This window comes from Centrocercus urophasianus, unplaced genomic scaffold (assembly GCF_019232065.1).
Source record: "Centrocercus urophasianus isolate 14NV4802_14NV808 unplaced genomic scaffold, USGS_Curo_1.0 seq_1482, whole genome shotgun sequence".
NCBI lineage: Eukaryota > Metazoa > Chordata > Aves > Galliformes > Phasianidae > Centrocercus > Centrocercus urophasianus.
The window spans coordinates 72,428-95,554 of NW_024884678.1; the positions used below are offsets into that span (position 1 = coordinate 72,428).

At 42.2% G+C, this 23,127-nt stretch overlaps 1 protein-coding gene across 5 annotated transcripts in view; it reads right to left on the reverse strand.

Moving 5' to 3' along the window:
* Positions 1-178: 178 nt before the first annotated feature.
* The window catches only part of JADE1 (jade family PHD finger 1), a 42,575-nt gene continuing 19,626 nt past the window's right edge, over positions 179-23,127 (reverse strand). For all 5 annotated transcript variants that reach the window (XM_042815309.1, XM_042815310.1, XM_042815306.1 and 2 more), the window contains exons 4-11: positions 21,032-21,189; positions 17,408-17,595; positions 15,862-16,073; positions 14,578-14,745; positions 13,893-14,009; positions 10,443-10,973; positions 4,642-4,759; positions 179-3,741 (exon numbers count right to left, since the gene is read on the reverse strand). In XM_042815309.1, the coding sequence (XP_042671243.1) occupies positions 2,846-3,741; positions 4,642-4,759; positions 10,443-10,973; positions 13,893-14,009; positions 14,578-14,745; positions 15,862-16,073; positions 17,408-17,595; positions 21,032-21,189 (2,388 nt within the window). In that variant the 3' untranslated portion in view covers positions 179-2,845. The remainder of the gene's footprint in view (positions 3,742-4,641; positions 4,760-10,442; positions 10,974-13,892; positions 14,010-14,577; positions 14,746-15,861; positions 16,074-17,407; positions 17,596-21,031; positions 21,190-23,127) is intronic.

Genomic DNA, 23,127 nt, shown 5'->3' on the forward strand with positions numbered 1-23,127 from the left:
CCCCCCCCCCCCCCCCCCGCCCCGGGGGGGGGGCGCGGCCCCGCCTCCAACGGAAGGCGTGCAGAGCGCCGCGCCCGCAGCGCTGGCGGGCAGAGGCTGAAGGAGGCGCCGGGACCGGGTCGTGCAGAATGGCACCTCAGTGATTACTGCGCGTTCTAAAACACCGCTGTGAGCGTACTGCAAAAATGTACAGCATTTATTCACATACGGACAAAAAGGCACAATTCTACCGAATATCTTAACAAAAAATACAGCTGTCTTCGACTAGGTCTTTATAAATACTTCAAAAAAGGGGAGAAATAAATACAGGATTGGGCCATGTAATATAAAATAGTCATCTCTACATATACTTTTTGTTTCTACCTGCTCCTCTTCATGCACCTTCTCGATTAATTTCAGCCGAATGGACACCAAAGCCAGGCACGTAGTGAAAAATCTTCTGTACACGGTTTTACAAATTAACGACCATTTGTTCCAACATCCGCAATTCAGACTGATGCACAACACGTATGGTAACAACCCCTCACTGAGATTTGCGTGAGTTCATAACCTAACGACTGCCGTCCCAGGCAACTGACACAAGTACAACCAGCCCAAGGGCTGACGTACTTTGTCAATCCGCATCAAAGGTCTCTCGGTCAGTCTGCACAAGTAAAGGTAACGCCTAGGAACACACATTCAGCAAACGGTTCCATCCCAACAAAGTACGGGGGTGCTGTATGGTCACTGCTGTACCTCTGCCACCTCCTGCTGAGCGCTGGGGACACAGCTATCCTACCGAGCTGGCCATCCTGCAGCCATCCGACTGCCCTTGGAATGGGGATGGGGGAAGCGCTTTTTGGTTTTGGCTCAGCGTAACTCGAAACATTAGAAAGCTTATAAACCTAAACAACGGGGAGCAAAACAGGTAAGGCATTCATTCTGCACAACATTAGCAATCGGAATAGTGCAAATTCACAAGGTACCTCTTTCACACCAGAGCGAGGTTACACGCTAGAATCAGAATTTAGATTATTCCATCTATGGCTTGAAGAATTCCCCACGTGGTCGTGAGCTTCTTACCGAAACAATGCCTGCCTTAAACGTGTAACTGTACGTCAGGTAGAGCTACCTGCAGTTACCTTCCGTCTGTCTGCTGCTTTTTGATCACACCAGTACTTCTATTTTAACAGATCCCAAAAGCAACTACGTAATGTCACATTCACCAGTGCCCTGTTGGGCTTCAATCTGTGCAAGTCATGAGGTCAATCCAAATTCCTGGGTCCAGCAATGGTCTTTTAAAAAAACACCGTGTTAAACCAAACTTCCTTTCCTCAGCATCACCCCAGAAGATATCAAAAGGTTGAGACTTCAGAGTTTTGAAACATAAACGACAGGGATACATTCTGTTGCAATATTTAAGTAGTTACAACTTGCATAGCAAGACGGGGTGTTAATAAGCCTTTTTCTGATTGAATCCTCTGGAAGACTCAGTTACGGCAGAGTTCTACTGTACTTTAAAATCTTCCCTGCTCGAGAGGCAAGGGTCTAACAATAAAATGCAAACGAGCGTGGTTAACAGCAGGCTGGGCTCTTGTTCTTTATGCCTGTGTTTCTCTAACTCATTGCAGCTGAAACCTTCGTTTCACCAGTGCATACCTAAGTTAAATCTACGCAGAATTCCAAAATTTACAGGCTCCTAAGAATCCACTGTTACATGTGCACTCTACAAAAAAAGTATCATAATGAACTGTTAATATTATTGCTCATAGCTTTCTTGTTATTGCCATTTGCAATTATTAAAAAAGTATGCATACGAGTTCCCTCTTCCATCAAATCTAGTCCAGAATAGAATAACTTTTCTTCATTTGACTGTAAAGGGCTAATCACAATTTATTGCCTCTCCATTTCATTTAAAAATATATATTTATGTCCATTTTAAGGTAACCCGTTAGTGTCATAAGCTGGGCTTTCCCAATACGTTACCATTAGTGCATATGTGCTGGGTTTTGGGAAATCCTACTGACTGGTGCCTTAGCATTTTGTTGCTTGAATTGTCAAGGTGTTCAGGAGGCAGGTAACGAAATGCTGACGGGTTATTCTACAGGTTATTCACAGTAACCTGTGAGCCCGGCCCCTCTCTCAGAAATAAGCCACACACTCTCAGTCTGAGAACTTTTAAGCTGTTGCAGTGTAAGGCAGCTGCAACCCTGACCTGTTCCTTTCTTTTTTTTCCAGTTTAACATCTCGGTCTTGTACTTACACATCAACTCTGTAGCTTACAGAGGGTTTTAAGCTGCCACTTGTGCTCAAACCGAATGCAACAACAAACATTCTGCAAAGGGAGGACAAAGACCTACCACCATCCAAGGCAACTGACCTTTTGTAGCAGGGAATAGCAGTGCAATATGGTTAAATAAATAACCATCTTTGATTCAATACACACTTAGTTAAATTAAGAGCTTGTGCTTTTTCAGAAAACAGGGGAAGGAAAGAGAATTTTAACAGTGCAGTTTAGAGAAAAGGGATGATGCTGCCTAATTCTCCACCACCCACCCTATCCCCCTAGATGATTTTGTGGCTTACTTTAGTGTTTATCACAAATCCTGTTTTAGTAGTGATGCCAATTCTCTGCTTACTCAGGGAAGTTTCAAATAAAGGAGATTCAAACTGGTCACAGAATGGGTTGGGGGAACAAAACAATCCAGCTTTAAGTGTATGTAAACATGTTTACACAGCTCAGGAATAATGGGTTATCTGTTTGTCGGTCTGTAGCCACGTCTAAGAACTCTCCCCTCTCACACCAATAAATAAAGTGAAGTTGGTTTGTAGGCAGTGACCACTGACCACGGTGCCCCATTGCCGGTCAGGATGCCAGGATGCTTCTCCTAATAATGTCCGTCCTTCTGCTGATAGTGCTGTTTGGGCTGAGCCTCTGCTGTCTGCACTTTTTTTCAGCTACTTCGCTTTCGGAGTCGCTCATTTCAGCATCAGGGACGTACCCATCATTCTCACTGTCAGGTTTCGGCTTGCTTTTTGCCCTATCCTTCGGTGAAACTCTGCCCATGCCCAGGTAGGGGTAACTGGAGTTCTGGCGGCAGGTCTCCTCTGGACTCTCACCTTGCTGTTGCCTCTCCCCCTTCTTTGGAATTCGGAATCCGCCCCAGTTTTTCACTGGGCTCGTGGGTGTCGTAGGCACTTTAACTACTGTCTGATTGGAGTTTATTTTGACAAGACCCCCATTGCATTTAGGCACTATGTCCCTCCGTGTGCCAGGTGCTGACCTACCACTGGAGTGGTTCACAGCCCTTTTGTTTTCTGATTGCCTCTGAGATAGTTCTGTGGGTCTCAGTGGTTTGTGGTTTTGTTTAGTTTTTTCCTTTAGTTCTGTCTTGATTACTTCACACTGTGGAAGATTGTCTCTTCTTTTTCTGTGGTCTGGCATAACTATGCCATTTTTCTGCTGTGCTGATACAATCCGTGTTTCTGCAAAGCTCTTGTCAAAATTTAAAAAGCTTCCTGGAGCTGCACCATCTCCCCTTTGGCTGGGCTGCCTCAGCGTGGACTTGCTACTGTTCCCAGAGCTATTACTTACTCTATCTCTTTTATGTGATTTTTTCAAAGAGTGTGTCAGAGATGTGCCCATTTGTTTCCTGAAGAATGCTGAATGCCATTTCAAATCCTCTATCTTAGGGGCATTGGGACCCAAAGATGGACTATTGAACAACACTGCATTTTCCACTGCGGAGAATGAAGGCACACCTAAAGGTAAAAACAAATTAGATTGAAGTCAAGCAATCCATGTCTAGGCAAATACCGCTTTTAAGTAGTACATATTTTAGCACTACTTCTGCCAGTCAAGTTTCTTCAGTGTAAATGGGCTTTTGGTTGGTTATCCAGCACCTTTACATCATGACTATGTGGCTACGTCCTGGTTTCACAACACACTGTTCATGTTGCTGTCTTCCCCATAGCCATCCTACACCAATTCTACCTGCAGCAAATACAATTCCTAGTGCTGTTACATGCATTAAGACATAGAAACTCCACAGCTGGGGTAAAATAAGCAATCAGCAAGTCCATGTGATTGATTCTATCTAAAATTAATTTGTTACTGAATACTTTGAGGATAATCCAAGTTAATACAGTTACTGAAGTTTCTCCTTTAGGAGGAAAGACTACTTTCAGTGAGATTAGGCAAAAAAAGTATGTTTCAAACTACCCTACGATGCAAAGAAACACACACTACATATGAATGCAGGGGCACTAATAAAACATAAACCCAGGAGATACCATATGGCGCCTGAGTGTAAGTCATGGTCTCTCAGTCAAAAGGACTCATTGAAGAATCACAACTGACAGGACCTGAAGCAGCAAGCCATTCAGTACTCCAAGGATAACACAGGCTTGCCAGTTTCTATAGCAATGTGCCCTCCATTAGAGCTATGCACATTTTTATCTTCTTTTTTCAATCTGCTGATGCATGGTAGACTACATATGATAGAATCATACGTATGAGAATATTCATATATCATATTCATATATATATATGAGAATAAATGAGGCCTTGCTTGTCCTTCAAAATCAGTCATTAGACTCTAACCAAGCACTTCAGTGCCTATGCCTGTGTTGTCATGCGAAAAAGACAATGCTGAAGCATACCTGAAACTCTTTCTTGTTCCAACTGTTTTGCGTAGATGTTAAATATCTGTTCTTGAACTTTGCAAACTGATCTCTTGATTTTTTCCCGTCGAGTCACCATGTAAGTGAGATTACGCACCTAGAAGGCATCAAAAGTGGATGAGTCTCCACAATACTTCTTAGAAACAGTCTAAAATACCATTTACCTGGTGGTTTATCAGATTTGGGAGGCTCACACTGCAGAAGCAACTTCTATGAACACTTGCAATGAAAGCTTACTCTAAAAACTGAGCTAACATTGTAGTGGGTATCAGAAGAATAAACAGTTGGCATCTTGGCATCCTTTAAGCAGAGACATCCCAGAGCCAGTAGGCCTTGAGGAGAACATAAATCAGGATGCTTTGAGGATGTTGCCAACTTGGCAAGAAAACTCAAGGTCCATGTATCCTTAGCTGAACCACCTTCGTTATAATAGCAAAGATCACATCCATAGACCAAAAAGCAACGTCTCTCCTGAGACATGTTGCTTCCATTGAAATACTGAACACAAGGCACTGAGTCTACTTTTCAGACAGCAGTTTTCTGGAGACCCCGATGGGACAGCTGTGAAGCTTTGCCTGGATAGACTTGCTGGCTGCTGCAGGAGAAAAAATGTTCTCTGAACTCCAAGCATGCACCAATCCACTGTTCAAAGGACTCTGAGTAATCTCCCTGTCTGGAGTGATAAGCGACTCTAAGGTGCAGTGCACGATAAAGAAACATTGCATGGAGCATGGTAATGATAGGTAAAGTTATTTTGTAAGCGTTGTGCATGTTTGGACAGTGATGACTGGAGTGCACGAAAGCACGGTTGGTAAAAACATTCTTTGTGAGTAACAGTATGGGAACAGGACAGTCTATGGGGTGCTCTCTTGCTCTCTACGAGGATACATCCTGAAACACAGGAATAAGTGTGGCAGGGATCCTCTAACAGAAAAAATTAAGAGAATATTGTACTCAACAGTGGCTGTAATATAAATCGGAGGATGAGGAGAATGGCCAGAAATGCCGAATTTGAATCATAATACAATCTTGGAAATTATTAAGTTTGTAGAAGGCAGGATAATCAGGGTGACATCCCATATGCAGATTTTTCTTTGAAAAATGATCACAAAACAAGGAAAAAATGTCAACTGTTGTTATCTAACTTCAATATCTTAATGGTAATGGATGACAATAAGAAATTACCTCGATGTTGTTCTGCTTGCAATATTTAAAAAAAAAAAAAAACAAAAGGGATGAAGAAGATGCGTCACTGATGACTAAGAGAGGCAACAGCAGTGAATGGAGTAGAGAAGTTAGTCCCACTGCATGTACAAATCGAGCACAACAGAACCCTGTAGTACTGGCACCACTGTGACAGGCAATAGAACCAGAATGGCACGTCGAGGCTCCTTTTTCTACTTCAGATTTGATGAATTGAAAAGAATCTGCTGGATCCTACTGTGAAAACCCGGAAAAAAATATACTGATCTTTTAAAATGATAGTTGAAAATCACACTCCAGATAAGAGATATAAAAGTGCTGTTGAACACTTTGTTTTTGCCAGAGGAAAATAATTGTGCTGGAAAAGGCTCTGGAGAACAATGGGAGGCTACATACAAGGGTCAGACTGCTGTGCTGTTAATATAAGAGGCAAATTGACCTCGGGACTGAAAAATATTGTTAGCGTACCACATGCTGTTGCAATGGTGCTGGAGCATAAAGGACACAATTGGTTATTCCTAAGCAGGATGGCACAATACCAAGCAGTACTTCCTCAAACAAGAGGATATCGCTATCAAAGCGTGCAGTGCCCCAAATCCAGCATCATTATCATCTTCACGTGAAAGTTAACTGGCACATGACTGTTTAATAGTTTCTAAACAGGTATACTCCAGCTATTCAGACCTGAAGGTTACTCCTTAACAGAATCCCAGCTGGGAGCTGTTTACTGATGGATGCAACTCTTCTGTGAGAGGAGAACAGAAGGCTGGGTACACCACTGTTAGTCTGCAAGAGGTAATAGAGGCAAAACTGCTACCAGTGAACACATCTGCTCAGAAAGCTTAATTAATTGCTTTAACTTGAGCCCTGGAACTATCAGGAGGAAAGCAGGCTCATGTCTACACTGACTCAAAATGCGCTTTTGGAATAATACAAGCTGATAGTGCAATTTAGAAAGAAAGAGGACTGCTATCTTCACAAGGAAATCCTACACGTTGTAGTACAGAGATTATGAAATTACTTCAAGCAGTTAATAAACCAAAAGAAATAGCAGTGACACACTGCAAAGCACATCAATCTGGACAAACCAATAGAGTTAGAGGAAATGGAAAAGCACATGAAGCCACAAAAAGAACTGCTCTATCAACAACTGTAGGAGCCTTAGTCACAGTAAGAACTTAAAATATTGATAACCCTAAATATAAGGAAAAAAACAAGTTGGCTAAGCTACTGAAACGCATGAAGAATGCTGAAGGATGACAGCTAACTACAGTTGGACAGGGATGATAGGTAACTACAGTTGGACAATGTGTTGTAACTCTGCAAATGATGAAAGAATTAATGGAGTGAACTCGTAAGATGACAAATATGGGAACTGAAGCTTTACTTGAAGCAGTGAAAAGATACGCTGTAGGAATCGCTATGATGCTGATCACTAGGAGTGTTACACAATGATGTGAAATTTGTGTCAAAAGCAATCCTAAGATCCAAAGACCCCTTTGTGGGCAGGTGAAGCCAGGTTTTACACCTGTGGAATACTGCAAATTGACTACACGCGCTCCTGAGCATGTGACTACTGACATTTGCACATCAGGTGACAGATCTACTTTTCAGACGATACTTGAATTATATTTATTTAGAGCAAATTTAGAGGAATGCTGAAAATGCTTAAGTGTTCTCAAATAGCTCAGCATCATTTGTTCCTTATTGCTTGAGCCAAGAGGAAATTATGCTTTAGTAGTAGTATAAAAAGTGAAGAGCTATTCAGCAGAATCATTCTTTCTGATAACCCTACCACTGCCCACGGAGTGATCAAAGTGAAGGTAGACCTTTCTATTCAGCACAGCACAAGGGAGGCAGCAGGGACTGGAAATAGTAACAAGGTGACTGTTTTGATCGTCTCTTGGCTTTTCAGAAGACTGGCACAGGGAGGGAGACAGCGCAGGCAATGAAGGATAAAGTTCCTTCCTGTCAGGGAATAGCAGAGAGCCATACTCTATTGAAACAAACATGGTGACCACCTGATGCAGTAGCTGAGCTGAAGCGAAACCCAGACTGGAGGGCAACAACAGCCCTGGAATGACACGTGCATGCAGATGGACCTTCCAAGGAGCGACAGAGCAAAGCTGCCCAGACTTTTGGTTGTGGGGATTCCAGAATCTGGGGGTTCCTCAAGGGCCAGAGGGCAGAAGGGGGTGTCCTGGGTGTACCCAGCTAGATGAACTCTATGAACAGGGAGTCAGGTTGCCACAGAAAATCACCATGCTGAGAAATATTCAGCAATCAGAGAGAGAGATTGATATGTGGTACTGTGCAGTCACACAAGCAGACCAATAGCCCTGCCTTAAGTCCCTGCAAGGGGAAGAAGCTAAGCAGACTTCCAGCCCTCAGCAGCCAGACAGCAAAAAGCCATGCAGCATGAGGGAAATTGGATGCATGTCTCTTCTTGGAACAGGAGGAGCCACTCCCTTGCTCTCGAAGCGCTCCTAAGCAACAGATACAAAGGGATGTAAAGAGGATGGGGTGCAAGTAACAGTTCAAACCTTGAAAGGGACAACCGTGTTAGTCCAACCACTGACTACAAGGATCAGACCAGGGTTCTTAGAGCCAGAGGACTACTATCTGCGCCTGCTCTCTCAAGCTGGGTCACAGGAGGTTGCAACTGGGAAATTACAAGATATTAAGAGACTTTATGTCCTTTGGAAGGATGTTGAAGGTATCAGAAGTACAGGTAGTGTTCTTGATTACCTCAGTTGGACACCAAGACCAGGCAGCCTCAGCTAGTGGATGGCAACTCTGCCCACAGCAAGGACGTTCTGCTGCAACATCTGGATTATCTTTGAGTCCCTTTCAACCCAAGCTATTCTATGATTAAGGAGCAGGTCTATTTTAACGCGTGAGTTTTTTTGCTGAAGTTCTGCTGTATTAGACTTCCAGATCTTCCACAGCCAGTATTACAAATATTACATCACTGTTATTATGCTGCAGCTTTGAATTAGAAGGGATTCCTCTGCCAAGACCCTGCCTGATACAGCCCATGGTCCTTTGTTCTTTGCCTTATGTGATCCAGCCACAGAACAACAGACATGTGCACCAAACTACTAATTATTAGACGAACTAGATGACACCACTTAAAAATGTTTCTGGATGGATGACACTGTCACTGATGTCATTCATAGTAAAACCTAACAGGCATTTTCCTGAAGAGGATCAAAAACCAATTTATTTTTTTTAGCAACCAACTTCACTTGGATGTTATAAAGGATGAGCCCCAGGTGACTCTTAATATGAGTCCACACTCAAGAGGCAGTAAAGCCACAAGGAGGAGGCTAGGTGCTTCTTCCCTTCTTTTGACTGATGTCTCAACACTCCTGGAAAGGTCCAGAACAATGTCTGAGAAACAATCAAGTCACAGAAAGATGTCTAGTGCCACTTCCTTTGGTTTGGCTGGCGTCCATTTGTCTCGGTCAAGATGTGACTCAGGTCTTGTCTTCCAACCAACCCTGGTGCTGGATTCAACTACAATTCCAAAATGGGGCTGTGGTGTGGGGGAAAAAAGTCCCTTCCCTTTTTTCTTTGATACTATAAATAGGGGTTGCTCAGGGCAACTGCTGCTGCTTGTTTTCTTTGTCACACAGAACACCTTCATAGCCAGGCCTGGTGCTGGACCCACGATGGATGATCTCTCTCTCTCTTTTAATACTTCTTGCTCTTTCCCCCAGAGGTGTTAAGCAGTGCAAGGCTTACTTGAATTTCCTACAGAACTGCTTTTTAGGTAGACAGAACTGTAGGAGGGCCAACACATATAGGATAACTGTTTTATAAGAATCTCTTACATGAGGAAAAACAATCAACTTTAGTATGGACCTTAATCTAACTGGAGGGATTTGCCAACCTGATCACCCTTCCATTCATGGGTGGGAAGTGACAGATGTATCTATCAGTGAGAACAACAGAGTAATAAAATGTAAAATCAATGCTAGAATAACATATCCTGTTTCGACACCACACTTTAAAAACCAAAAGCATACTCACATAATAATTTAAGATCCAGAGAACCTAATGATAAACTTAATTTATTTAACAGACTGAAGGGAAGATAGATCTTGAACACACTGAACAGAAGCATCTCTCAATGTTGTGTAAACAAAAAACAGACTGGCCCCAAGTCAAGGTAAGTTTCATATACTTTCCTCCTTGGGCGAAAAGGAGCAGAGAAAGCCCTTACTGACTGAAAAGGCTCCCTGTGGGGGTTGTGGTACATTCCACAGCCATTGGCCTTAATCAGTTTAAAAAAAAAAAAAAAAAAAAAAAAAAGCCTAAGTGCACAATCCAGTTACAAGGATACTGCATACTGCAAACTAAGAGCCCTGTCAATTAAGCCTCTGTTTGGAAATGGTACTTGGCATACCCCAAAATTTAGTGTTAACTGTCTTTTACCAGGCTGACAATACAACTTTGATTTAGGACACAGCACGTAGTGCCTGCACACAATGGCAATAACTGGGCACATAGTTTATAAACTCAGCTGTGAAGCCCAGTGCACGTTATGCAACCACAGGCAGTGCAGAGCTTACCCGCTCCAGATCTTGCCGTAGATGTGTGAAGAGCTGTAGTCTTCTGAATAGAACATCCTGCTCTCGTTTGGCCAGATTATCCTCCTCATCCTTCTTTGGGGTAATCAATGGCTTATTGAAGTTGGCTTTTCTTTTCAGCTTCCAGTACTGGTAAAGGAATCCCACCAGCTCCTCAGGCAGCCGCAGTGCTTTAGCCACTTCCAGAGACTCCACGAAAGTATAGAACTCATCCTCCAGCTGCTGGAGCTTCTGCTTGCGGAGGCTGACTCTGTGGGCTTCCTCCTGGTTTTGATCCATGCCGTGGAAAGGGTCCATGTGGGCAGGAAGAGAGCTGTCCTGAATCCCATTCCCATTCTCTTGACACAGGTGGTCATTGAAGGTCTCATCATCTGTTCTCTTGGTGGAGCTGTGCTTGGGACAGTAGGACTTAAATTTCACCTCATCGTTCTCTGCCAGTATGGTCTTCATCTCCAAGCCACGGTCAAATGCACAAGTGACGTGAAAGGCTGTTCTGCAGTTCTTCACTGAACACTGCAGAAATTAGATTAAAACTCATCAAACATAAACTTAGGAAGCCACACTGCCTAAAACTATTTAAGCAGCTAGAACTGCTTTGAAAGAATCGACCCTGTTAACAGCCTCTGCTTCCAAGCAGCCTGTACTTTTGGCTCTCTTTTAATTAGACTTGCAATTTAGTGCTTTCAGGCCAGGCAACAACCAAGTGGCCCAGTGGGACAGGAGTGGTTAATCCCTCCCTGGCTCAATCCCCCCATTCGATAATCAGCAAATCCACAAGAGGAGTGTTCTTACCTTGACTGCAGCCACTTGCTGAGAACAGTGTTACACAAAGCAAAACATTCCCCCTTCCACTGTGTCAGCATGAGAGAGGGAAAAAACAACTTGCCGGCTCCAGGCCAGTTTGATGCGCTTAATTCAAGTCTTCCCAGCAGTTGGACCCATGCTACCCAAAAGGTCTCAACTGAATGGGTTACATATTTTCCCATTGCCAAAAGTTTATAATGTGAAATATTACACCACGGTCAATCACTCTTTCAATTGCTACAGCCTTCATTTCACATGGAGCAGAAGAGAATGAGAATTCTTTTTTCTGATTTTTTTCTTCCTTCCCAGCAAACCATCTGTTCCCTGGAGTGATGGGCACTTGTTCAGATGATTCAGCACTTCATTTCAGTTTTAAGTAACTTTTTCTTGCAAAATGCTGTCATAGCTATTACCAGTCATAAACTGAAAGATTTAAATACACACACACACACACACGCATCAACTCACACCTCTCCCACAAGTGAAAAGAATTTGAGGTTGAAATCAATGTTACAGATGTTAAGTGTGCTTAACTCAAGCCATCTAACCTTAAAGAAAAATGCATTGTGCTAGGATGTTTGTACAGCACTTTGTAAAGAAGCCAAATATCTTTTCCTGGGTTTACCTGCTCAGGTTGACTCAGCAGCCAGATGGCATATGAAGAGTATACTAAAAAAGTTTACTGAAAAAGTTTCCAATGAACATTCAATAATAAATATAAAAAAGGAATTGGAAAAAAAAAAAAACCCCAACAAAAAAACATCTTTTGGCTTTTCCTCTGTTAATAACAAACAAAGCAAAAGCAGAATCAAACTGTACAAAAGAATACTTCAGCCAGTTTCTAAGCTGCTATCATTTAGAGTACTTAACTCTTAGTGTGGCTGATGCTTTACAGGGAGGAAAGGGACAATTCTGCATCACTGGAAAAAAATCTGCAGGACGTAGGAGAACACACAGCTTTATTTTTGCCCAGCCTGATACATACCGTCAGCTGCCTGCTTTTCTAGTTACCATGAACATGTCCTAACATTGCACTCCAGAGGATCTCTCCTCCCCCCCCCAGTTCAGCCAGGTAATGCTATTCCTTCATAGCATAGTATAGCATAGTAACTTCTTTTTTGGTAAAACATTTTTGTCTGCTGTTTAAGATTTCACAACACAAATCTAAGTATTTCTCATTCCTAGCTTTAATGATACCAAGATTTTTACACAATTCCTTTGAGATGTCAGGAAAAACTGGAATTTTTCTTTTCTCCTCTATAATTTCAAATTTTGAACTGTCTGAAGGGGCAATCATTATGCATGTCAGCAGAAGGGAGAGGTGTTACCAGAGGTGCTATGCAAGGACACCCCTCTCCCTCATACACACACAGCTGATCAGTGTTCAGCTTAAACTACTACCGTTACTCCTCAAAACAGGTCTGGAGAATGGACAAAACAGTTTCTCTTGGTTATGTAACAACTGCCAAGAGAAAAGGGACAGATCTGCAAGGAGGTAGTCTGTTTACAATTTATATACTGTGGACAGATTTATTTTCTCTACTTTAAACCCACTATTTTATACATTCCTTGAATGGAAACAGACTGACAGGTTTCATTGAAACTACTGCAGTTTTGCTGTTTTACAACTTCTTCAGACAGTGTCACCAAATGACTCAACGCAGAAGAAAAGGAAACACTCAAGATTTTAAACATTTTTATGTCAAAGCTGAGCTCAGTTGAGTATTAGAAGCCAGAATGATAATGTGGCACTGCTTCTATAGCAATGTGAGCTGGGAAATTTACAGCCAGGAGGCTGTGTTTTGTTGTTAAGTTGTTTTGGTTTTTTTTCCCCCCCTTGGAAACACCAAAAGCTCCGGAATCTACCCACAACCTATGGAGGAAATGAAGCCCATTTCCTCAGCATGTGGCTTACTTGAATCTTGGGGCAGATCAGTAGAGCAATCTTTCTTTCTTAGTGTTCAAAGGCCTGGTATTATGTGATCAGATACTGTCCTCAGTAAAATAAAAGCTGGACCAACAATAAAGTCCAGAAAAAAAAGAAAGGCCCGTAGTTTCACTGCCTCCTTTGCAATAAAAGCCAAGATTGAAATCACTCCAATCCCAACTATCCTGAAAACCCAATCACTCCAATGTTTAGTATCTACAACACAACTAGATCAATCATCAAAATAAAGGTTTTCACTTCCACTGACTTAAATTCTAAAGGTGCTGAGCATGCCCAGATTTTACTTGTTACAGGCAATGTAAAACTCTCACTGAAGTATCCAACTTGCCTTATAAATCACCAAATAGACATTCACACGGGTTTCAAAACAGAAGCATTCAGGATTCAAACTTCATTTTTGTACATGATACATCACAGAAATATATTTTCTTCCTCTACTCAACAAATTTTAATTTTCGTGTACTAATAAACCTACCAGCCAACCTAGAAATTAGAAGTCCCTGGGTTAACTTGGTTATTTTTATGACAACTTTTACTAGCACACTAACTTTCAAAAGCACTTTGAGCGCAATTAAGTTCATAGAAGCAAACACGAAATCAAAGAAGTTTGACTGTGGATACACCATCAGGCTTATCTCCTAAAAAACTACAAAACACAGTCACTCGTGTTATTAAATTACCTGTATGGAAGCACCAACTTTTTCATTACAAAGGCTGCATATCAATGCCCATCTACTGCTGGGAATATGAGAAACCTTGGTAATGGGCTCCATCTTCTCTGGGCTTCCAATGCTCACCTAAGAGAAAAAAAATATTAAAAAACAGAGTGATTATTACACCTATAACTGAAAAAGGAAGCAATCTCAAAGAAATCTTAAAATGAGCAAGTTCAAAGCTAGTCAGTTTGTAAGGAACTGAAGTACAGCTTTCTAAAAAATTAGTTCCTCACTGCATGAAAAGAGTTTCACAAGGAACACCATCAATTGAAAGTTACTGCAGAGGATGAGTATTTCAATTATGAGAACCCATAGGAATTCTCACTGTCATATTTCAACTTCCCCCCAATTTCGGTTTACAAACTAAAATGGTATTTGTGCATTTGTTAAACGAGCCTTGCCAGCAGTTATCCCTTCTGACAGCCAATTCTGATTGACAAAGATTAACGTAATTACTTACTTTTCAGATCATCCTGCTAGATTTTACATCTAAATGAAAATCTTTGATACCACCTTGTTAAGAAGTACCATATATACCTATGCTCATCCCTGCAGCAACACACAGCAGACTGGACAATGTTTCAGACGGATTCTTCTCTCCCAAAATCTGCTTCTCTGCATATGGGCACTCTAGCAGGTCAGTGCCTACCTCTGGAATCCATAGAGCGCAGCTGACGTGAACCCACTTGGTGCCGCTGCGGGTCGGCTTCATGGCACCACCCTTCTTGGGACACAGCAAGCACTTGGGCTGAACACCAAGAGCACAGGTCCTGCACAGCCAGCTGCCTTCTGGCACCTTCAGGATACCATAACAGGCCTGTACTCAGTTGTAGGAAAGAGAAAGAAGACAGAGGATACAGCACACATTTATGCTACTTCTTAGCTGTTTACACGTTGTCTTTCAAAACTCTTAAGATACTCCCATGGAATTGATAACATTATGGAAACATCAGTTTGTAAAGAATCTCAGGACACCTTCACGCACTTAGCCAAACACATGACCCATTCACTCCTCTCACAGACCTTTCACTGACAGAAGTAATGACCAGTTGTTACACAAAAGAACAGTGCCCACTCTTCAACCAGGAATTTGTTCACCTCACTGAAGAGTGAGGCAAATGCCAACAGACAGCTCTGCAAGCAGTGAGAGAGGATGAAGTTCAATGTCACAAAGACTACACGTACCAGGAAATGGGCTGTATCTATTTCACAAGACAACAACTACCAATTCAAGAGCACTGCTGCGTGATATCCAATGTTATTCCAAAGCACTTTTTCTTCCCTCTTATTCAGAAGGAAAAGTGCAAAATAAGCAACTAAAATCACTCCCCCCAACCACCCCAAAAACTGTAGTTATGGAGACCTCCATTGGTAGTCTCAATTTAACCTTCAATTGTGGGATTTTATGTGATCAGAGACTAAAATGAAACTGTTACAGGTCTAAAAACATCAAGATTACTCTCAAGAGTACTTTGTAAAATACCTTACAGCTTGTAGGTAAGATTCATACCTTGCTGTTTTCTTAGAAGTATTTATTTACTGTTTGTACAAATACATCTAAGAAACATGTGCAAGTAAATGCCACTCTTGCCTATGAACAACACAGCTTCCAAATGCTGAGTGACAAAGTAAATCCCTTTGAGTCTGAAGGAAGGACAAGCTGAAAAAAAGGCATCTTCCATATTAAGAAGCAGCCAAGAAAACAGGTATGCCAGAATTGTATCTGCTGTTCCATGCTAAAAAGGCTTCTAACCTGCCACAATTTCTCAATTCTGTCATTTCTGATTTCATCCCATTGCTCAACAGAGAGTCTGCACCAGCTTAGAAGATCAGCATCTGTCACTGGAAAAATCCAATCTATCATCTTTAGCAGTTGGGCTACCTGTTTCTGTTACCACCCCTACACTTCCTTTCAGTTCCCTAGCTGCCATACCTGGTGCACACAAATATTGCATTTGTCACAAAACACCATTTCGTTGCCATCTTCTCCATCTGGAGACTGACAGACATCACAGACAACATCTTCATCATATTCAATCCCGAGTCCTTCTTCTGTTTCAATAGCATGATTCATGTTATCATAGCATCGTTGTTCAAACTCTTCTATGACCCTTTCCATTGTGTACTCATCCAGCTCAGGCATCCCTGGGAAGCAGAATTTGTTATTTAAAAACAAACCACAATGCATGACCACGCACAACTCCAGCTTTGGAGCAACAGCTGAGCAGATATAGTCCAGCCTCCCCCCACCCCAAACACACACATTTCATTTCATCTCTAGACAATCATGCCCATTGCAGCATAAACAGTTTCCCAACAGAAAAAAAAAAAAGCAGTCAGGAAGTCATGTAACGATATTAAATTAACAGAAGCATCGTATTCAAATCATTTTTTAAATATCACTCAAATTCTGGCTTCCGAGACTTGTTTTGTTTTTTTACTTCTTGAAAAAAGCCTCTACGGTTATATCTATCTATCTATGGCTTTTGCTGCCTTTTTGCGACATAAATGTTGAATATCGGATACATCAGAGACTTGAGAGTGTTTTGAACCAAGACTTAATAAAGGAACAAAAAACAATGACAAAATCTGGTACAATACTTGTAGCAAGCTTAAAGTTTCTAATAATGGTTGGCTCAAAAAAAAAAAAAAAAAAAAAAAAAAAAAAAAAAAAAAAAAAAAAAAAGAGTTCTGGTCCAGTCAGTGCTTCTCCTCTGTCTTGCATTTCTCACTTGCCATGAGAGACAGATGTAATACTTCTGTCCTGACATCTTTCATTGATCATGCAAATGATCAAAGTCTGTGCAAAACTTCTGTCCCATTTTCATTTTTCTGTTACACGTTACAGTGCAGCACAAATAAGTAACCTTGTTCCTTCCCTGCGCCTTCCTCCACACAACCTATCCCCTAGAAAGGCAACTTATGCTCCCCCCATGACAGCTGCTCTTCATGATTCAAAACTGGAGCACACAAAGCAAGGTTTGGGAAGAACCTCAAATAAACCACTGCAAGAACTCCTTATTGCTTAATTTCCTGTGTGATCAACTGACCTAAGTTTGCTGTACCTCCTAAGACTCCTTGTCTACTTTCTTTGCACTGAACATCACTAGCTGAAAATGAGGCCAGGGATATTGCAGAGAAAAATACATGATTAATGCTGCATGGATTGCTAGCCTTGATGGCAAAACATAAATTACGTGAAAATTCCCTTGTGAAACAGTAAGTACCATAGAAGACCATGTGGCCAGATTCTGATCTGGTCTAAGCAGATACAACTCAGTGGTTATGAAGACATACATATAAGGCTTAATTACATCAGGACTGCAGCTACCCCAAGGTGGTGATTAGCTGCTTCTCAGACTTCTTATCACCTCTTTCCACCACCAACCCCCCTTAAAATTCTTCTCAAGCTTGCCAGCTTTGAGACAAAACAAAAATGAAAACAAAAAATACAACCCGCACAGGTGCTCACTGCTCACCCATTTCCTTGAATTCTTCATTGGCAAGTTGCAGCCATGCCACATCCACATCACTGAGGTCATAGCGGCACACGCTGTCAGCTAACGTGCGAATGTCAACATAACCCAGCTCTGGCGGCTTCGTGCCTGATGAAGAAATATACTTCCGGGGACGTGTAAATGTGACAGCTTTTGTCTCAGACACAATCCTAAAACAAAGAGACAAGCACACACTAGGTAGGTGGGGTGCTGAACAACCCATTTCTGAGGAATTCCCAATGCCTCATTCTAAGTGGCTAACAATCAACAGCAATCTTCTAAGCGTATCTGGCACCACTAAGAAGGGAACAGAAAACAGAACGTAACAATTTTGTAAAGGATTTGCAATATTATTAGAAATTAACTGGAGTTGATTAGAAATCCATTTTGTTTCCAGAACTATAAATACAGTGAAAACTCTGGAAGACAGAACTCAGCTACTCTTACCTGAAATTCATGCTCCTTTAAAGCTAGAGTAGATGCTGTATTTATGTAGTAGTGGTTGACATACACATGTGTTAAACTGTTTTAGGACTTCAAAATCCATTTGCTAACTACCAACCAACTACAAATAAAGACATTAATTTCCATGGTACATTGCTTCTGGGTGTTTGGGATGTGTGTGTAGCAACAGCATCGCCATCTTTTTGAAATTCTGAAGAACTTTCCTCAGAGAATCAGCAATTCGCAACAGCTTCCCCTTCACTTACCCAAGTAGATCCAAGCTCTGGCATCCTGGCTCTGCATTTTCTCTTTCACAGTCACTAATCACATGCTGCATGAAACCCTTTTCTGCAAGTATTAATCAGTAGCCACTGAATCCTATCTCCCCTGAGGGTCTGGAGGCTCCAGTTGACCAACAAATAAAACACATGAGTGTATCTGAGCTGCAAGCCAACTGAAATTTTGCTTAACAGCACGTATTGGTTCTGGAGACAGGAAAATACCTACAGCACATAACTTATTTTACATCAGATTCTTGAAGTACTGCAATTTCACAAAGTCAGGAGCAGTGGGCAAAAATGCCATTTGCAAAGGACAGTAGCTGTTCTCCCAGCAAGCTGCAGATTTGCCTCCTAATTTCCAGGCAACTCTGTCAGTTCAGCCACAACGTGGTCCTCCCAGCAGAGGATGCTGCACCTTCTCTAAGTTACATGCACATACCAAAATAAATTCCTCATGCAGCACTGGTACTGAGACGGCAACTAGGTGCAGTCAGAGCTTTCTGCTGACAACAGCCTAAGCTTCACAGCAAGGAGGATGTCCTTTTGCTCCTCTATTTTGCTCCCAGCTGTGGCGCTTACAGTAGAAAGATCTCCTGCTCTGCGATCAGTGTATTTGCACATACAGATCTCTATGAACTCTCTACCTATTTCAGTCTCCTGCACAGCCCTAATTCTTCCCCCCACCTAGTTTAATTCAGATAATAAATCTGAGAAATCATAGACACGAGCCCCGTGCTGAATTCTGAGCTTATAAGGTGCAGAAGGGATTTGTGGCAGAATAAGAACCTGAATGATTTTGCCAGGCTAACGGCATTGCCAGGACTATCCCTGGTTATACTCTGCAGTATTAAAATATTACAAGCTACTACATCTGATGGAGAATCTACTTTAAACTAGGTACTGCTCATTGAATCTTCTGTACCATAAATTCCTTCCTGAGTACCTCTCTACACCAAAATTACAACCTCTGGGCAGCATGCTGCACATATCAACTAGATGACACTGTAGTGGCACAAAAGAAACAAGCAAAGGTAATCTGGCCTTAAAACAGACCACCTTCATCTCTTTATTTTTGTGGAAGAACTAGAAAAGTTGTGACGTACCTAAAGGACACTGAAATGAATCTTGTGTCTCAGCACATGCATACACTGAAGCCCCACACGTTCTTGCTTCTCTTACCACTCTGACCAAACTCTCTGTGTTATATTTTCCTTCTGTTCTACACCAGGTACTGTTTGACTACTGCTGATCCCAAGTATAGTAATCTCAACCCTCCCTCTCACAGTTACACAACGAACAGTTCCAGACTCCAACATTACTATGGCAGGGCTTCCCAAATATGTCGTGAGAGGACAAACAGGATAGTTTTCAGGCATCAGAAGGCCACTGTACAGCAGGTATTCACCAACACAAGCATTCAAGACAGCTCAGCACAAAAAAAAAAAAAAGCGGTGCCTTCCACGCTGGCATCAAACTTCTGGGAACCCTGTTTTCCTTTCCCCTTTCCAGAACACACTCTCTGTTGGCCCTTCACAGACACCGGCTCCCTCTTCAGTGAGCACCCGGACCTGAAAGAACCACCAAACTACCTCCTCAAATGTAAGATAGATATAGGTTGGTGAACACCTAGGAAGGTCTCCTTTTAATAAAGCCCACTGGTCTCCTGGCCTCCCTGCAGGCTTGGAAAATGCTTCTAAGAAAATACAGTGAGAACGTGAGCACGCTTGTACAAAGTGTGGACATTTAGGCAGGTGGGTGAGATCAGTGTGGAGCAAGGGGTAAGTGTGGGGGGGGAACTAAATGCTGCTATGCCCTGAAGTACACAGCAGATGGGGAAGTTCTGAGTTCTCCTCTCAGTGCTGAACTCTCCTCAGAGCCCCAGGCCTGATCCTTCAGAAGGTGGAAGAAGGAAAGGGTTCATCTGTTATGCAGACAAGTTTTCTTTACTGTACAGACCTGGTGGAGCTGTGCAGCGGTCTACATACAGGTTTGTACAGAGAACGCAGGAAGTACTAACAAATGTTCCTGTAGTTCCACTACTCCAATGCTAAAGCTGCCAGATAAAGCCTTAATAGAAGTTGTATTCCAAAACATTTTTTTGCTGCATGTCATAGACTGTTCTGGCCCTGTTGGCACTGGTGTGTCACTTAGTAACGCTTCATGCACCAGACTAGACTTACTCAGAGATCTAGCTTGCGCAAATGGCAATAATCCTTTCCTCACTTCTAACTCCTGTCCTAACTAAGCATAAAACAGACACATGGCTGCAAAATGCTCCTGCCCTTACAAGTGTATTGTTTCACCTGAAAAAGTAAACTTCTAAGCATAACAAACAAGGGAAAGTAAACAAGGGTTTCTCGGACAAGAGCAGGAATATCTCACATTAACATATTGTTACATGCACATCTGGATGGTTCTTACAGCAACTAAAACGAACAGTGTTCTAAGTCAGTAAATAAAATGACCCCAAAAATATATAAAACAGCAAGAAAAATGCTGTATTTTCTCTAGCCCTTAAATTTGGCTTGCCTAATTTTACCTTGAAAAGAAACCTATGGCTTGGGAGTAAGCACAGGACACATCATACGAGGAATTCCCAGCAATGCTGAATGAGATCAAGCCTGGGTTTAAAACTGGAAAGTATTCTTAAGGCTCTGTCATCACCCTTCATCCTAACATCAGGCCAAAAATAATTCTCTGACATTAGTATTTCAACACATTGGCAGAAGAGACCCATTCTTGACTGCTGTAACCATTCAGAAAGCTGAGACACGTTGTGCTTCCTTGCTAGATAAGTGAAACAAAGCTCAAGAAGCCAAGGCAACATAGACACAAGCTGCTAGCATAAATAGGTATTTGTTTTCATTCCTCCAAACTATACCTGGCTACTGGTTCTGGGATGGTCCCTGGGCTAACTGGCACCTGCACGCCCTTTTCCCACTCCTGCCTCCAGGGGTCTGCCAGCACATAGTATTCATCAGGGTTCAGCTGGAAGGAGTCATGTAACTTCATGGCAGTGATCAGGTCCGTTCTGAACACCTGCAAAGAGAGTGACCAAGAGAGAAAAATAGAGACACTGACATTTGATATTTACACTCTATGATTCACAGCTCCAGGGTAACCATGGAGCACAGCGCATAATAAGGTCACTATATCAAAAGTCAACTAACCCCTCCCGCTGCAGGACAGAAGTTTAGCTTCATTGCAGGGAAAGGGGTAGCAAAAGGTGCAAATGACTTCAGTTACTTTCTCTCTGAGTCCTGTGTTCCCCCACACACTGATGCGGAATGATGCTACCCAACTTGACCTCCCTCTTGGCTGCAATAAAATACCACAGGAGCTTTTAGTCTCAGATCACCAGCATAAGGAAGACTCAATTTTGCTCAAACTACTTCTAAAAAGAAAAGAAAAAAAAAAAAAAAAAAAAAAAAAAAAAAAAACCAACAAACAAAAAAACCCACAACTATTGGAGCTATGACTAATCCAAAGGCATTCTAGAAATTCCCTGTGATAGAAATCAAGGCATGACTCCACCATGACCAGATACAAGAGGAAATTCTACCAAGATGACTCTTGCCTTATTTAAATGACTCTTGCCCCATACACTTGTCAGCATTTAAAGTAATAACCCAAAAGATCAACAAAATAATCCCAGATTTGAATTCTGGTGGTAGCTTGATGTTCACCAGACATGCTTGTCATTCTGTCAGCTACAGACACCTCTGCACCAAAGCTGTCATTTGCCTTTGCAAAAGCATCCACCTCTAAACCTAGCAGTATCTTAGCCAACTTTGGGTCATTTGCAAGCAGTGATAACATCTTCCACGAGCCACAGAGTGAAATCAAAGAGATCCGCTCCTCAGCAGGCATGGTACACCACTGCTGTGGCAGCTTCAGCCGCAGCCAGCACCACTGCTCGTCAGCACTTCAGAAAGCAAAGGATGTTACCACAGGAATCAGAACTGCAAGTCTGCACTTGTCTGTCCATCTTCCAGCTCTCCCCACCCTGCTCTCCCTGCAAGACAAGGCTGTAGTCAACTACAGCAACAGCACTCAGCACTCCTTTACCTCCACAGCACTGTAAGCTTTTTACTATTAAACGTTGTATTCAAAGGAAAGGATTTAAAAGCAACCAAGTGACAAAAAATGAGCACCGCGGGGACAAGAAGACAGTAGGCATCTATCCAGCCCCACACTGCACAGGTTTAAAAGGAATGTACTCCTGGACTCTCTTATGGGACTGCTAACAGAGCAAAGTGACAACCTCCTGGGCCTCCAACCAGTCCCAAACTAATAGTGGTTTTACACTAACTCCAGCCAGCTGCCAGAACGCATATGGCTGCAGAAGTGCCACAGCTACACACCATGCTAATTAGACAGGCCTCCCTAGTACAGCAACTCGTGTCATACACTGGTCACACCCCTGAAATCTCTACAGATTACCCAGTAGGAGAAGTATTTTAGGGGAACAACAAACCCGATGGCTAGTCAGACTTTCAAGACTATTTATAAGTATGATTTGTCTCACAATGCAGCCTATCTCGACAACTCTTCTCCTTCCCAATACTCACGTACTCCCCACTTCTCTCTCAGTACATTTCTGCTCTGCCTTTATCATTAAAATAGTAGGAAAATTACATTTTTCTCAGCATTTCTCTTGACATGGTCAAAAAGCCTGCCATCCTTAAAAGTGAAGACTAATATTACTGTATGAAGTAAGAGGTAAGTGTGGGTAATGATGTAAACTGAGTGTTTAAAACACAAGTCCTATGAGGCTGTAAACAAGAAACGAAAAATAATCCGCAAAGCTAACAGTCTCACACAATGAGCATGCAGAGCTGATCAGGGGATCTTGCACTTCAAAGTTATTTGAATAAATGCCATCAAATGAAGAGTAAGAAATATAAAATGGGGTGCAAACCTTGCTCAATCCAAGAGGCAAAGCAACCCGAGCTCTCAGATAAACTTCTCACAAAG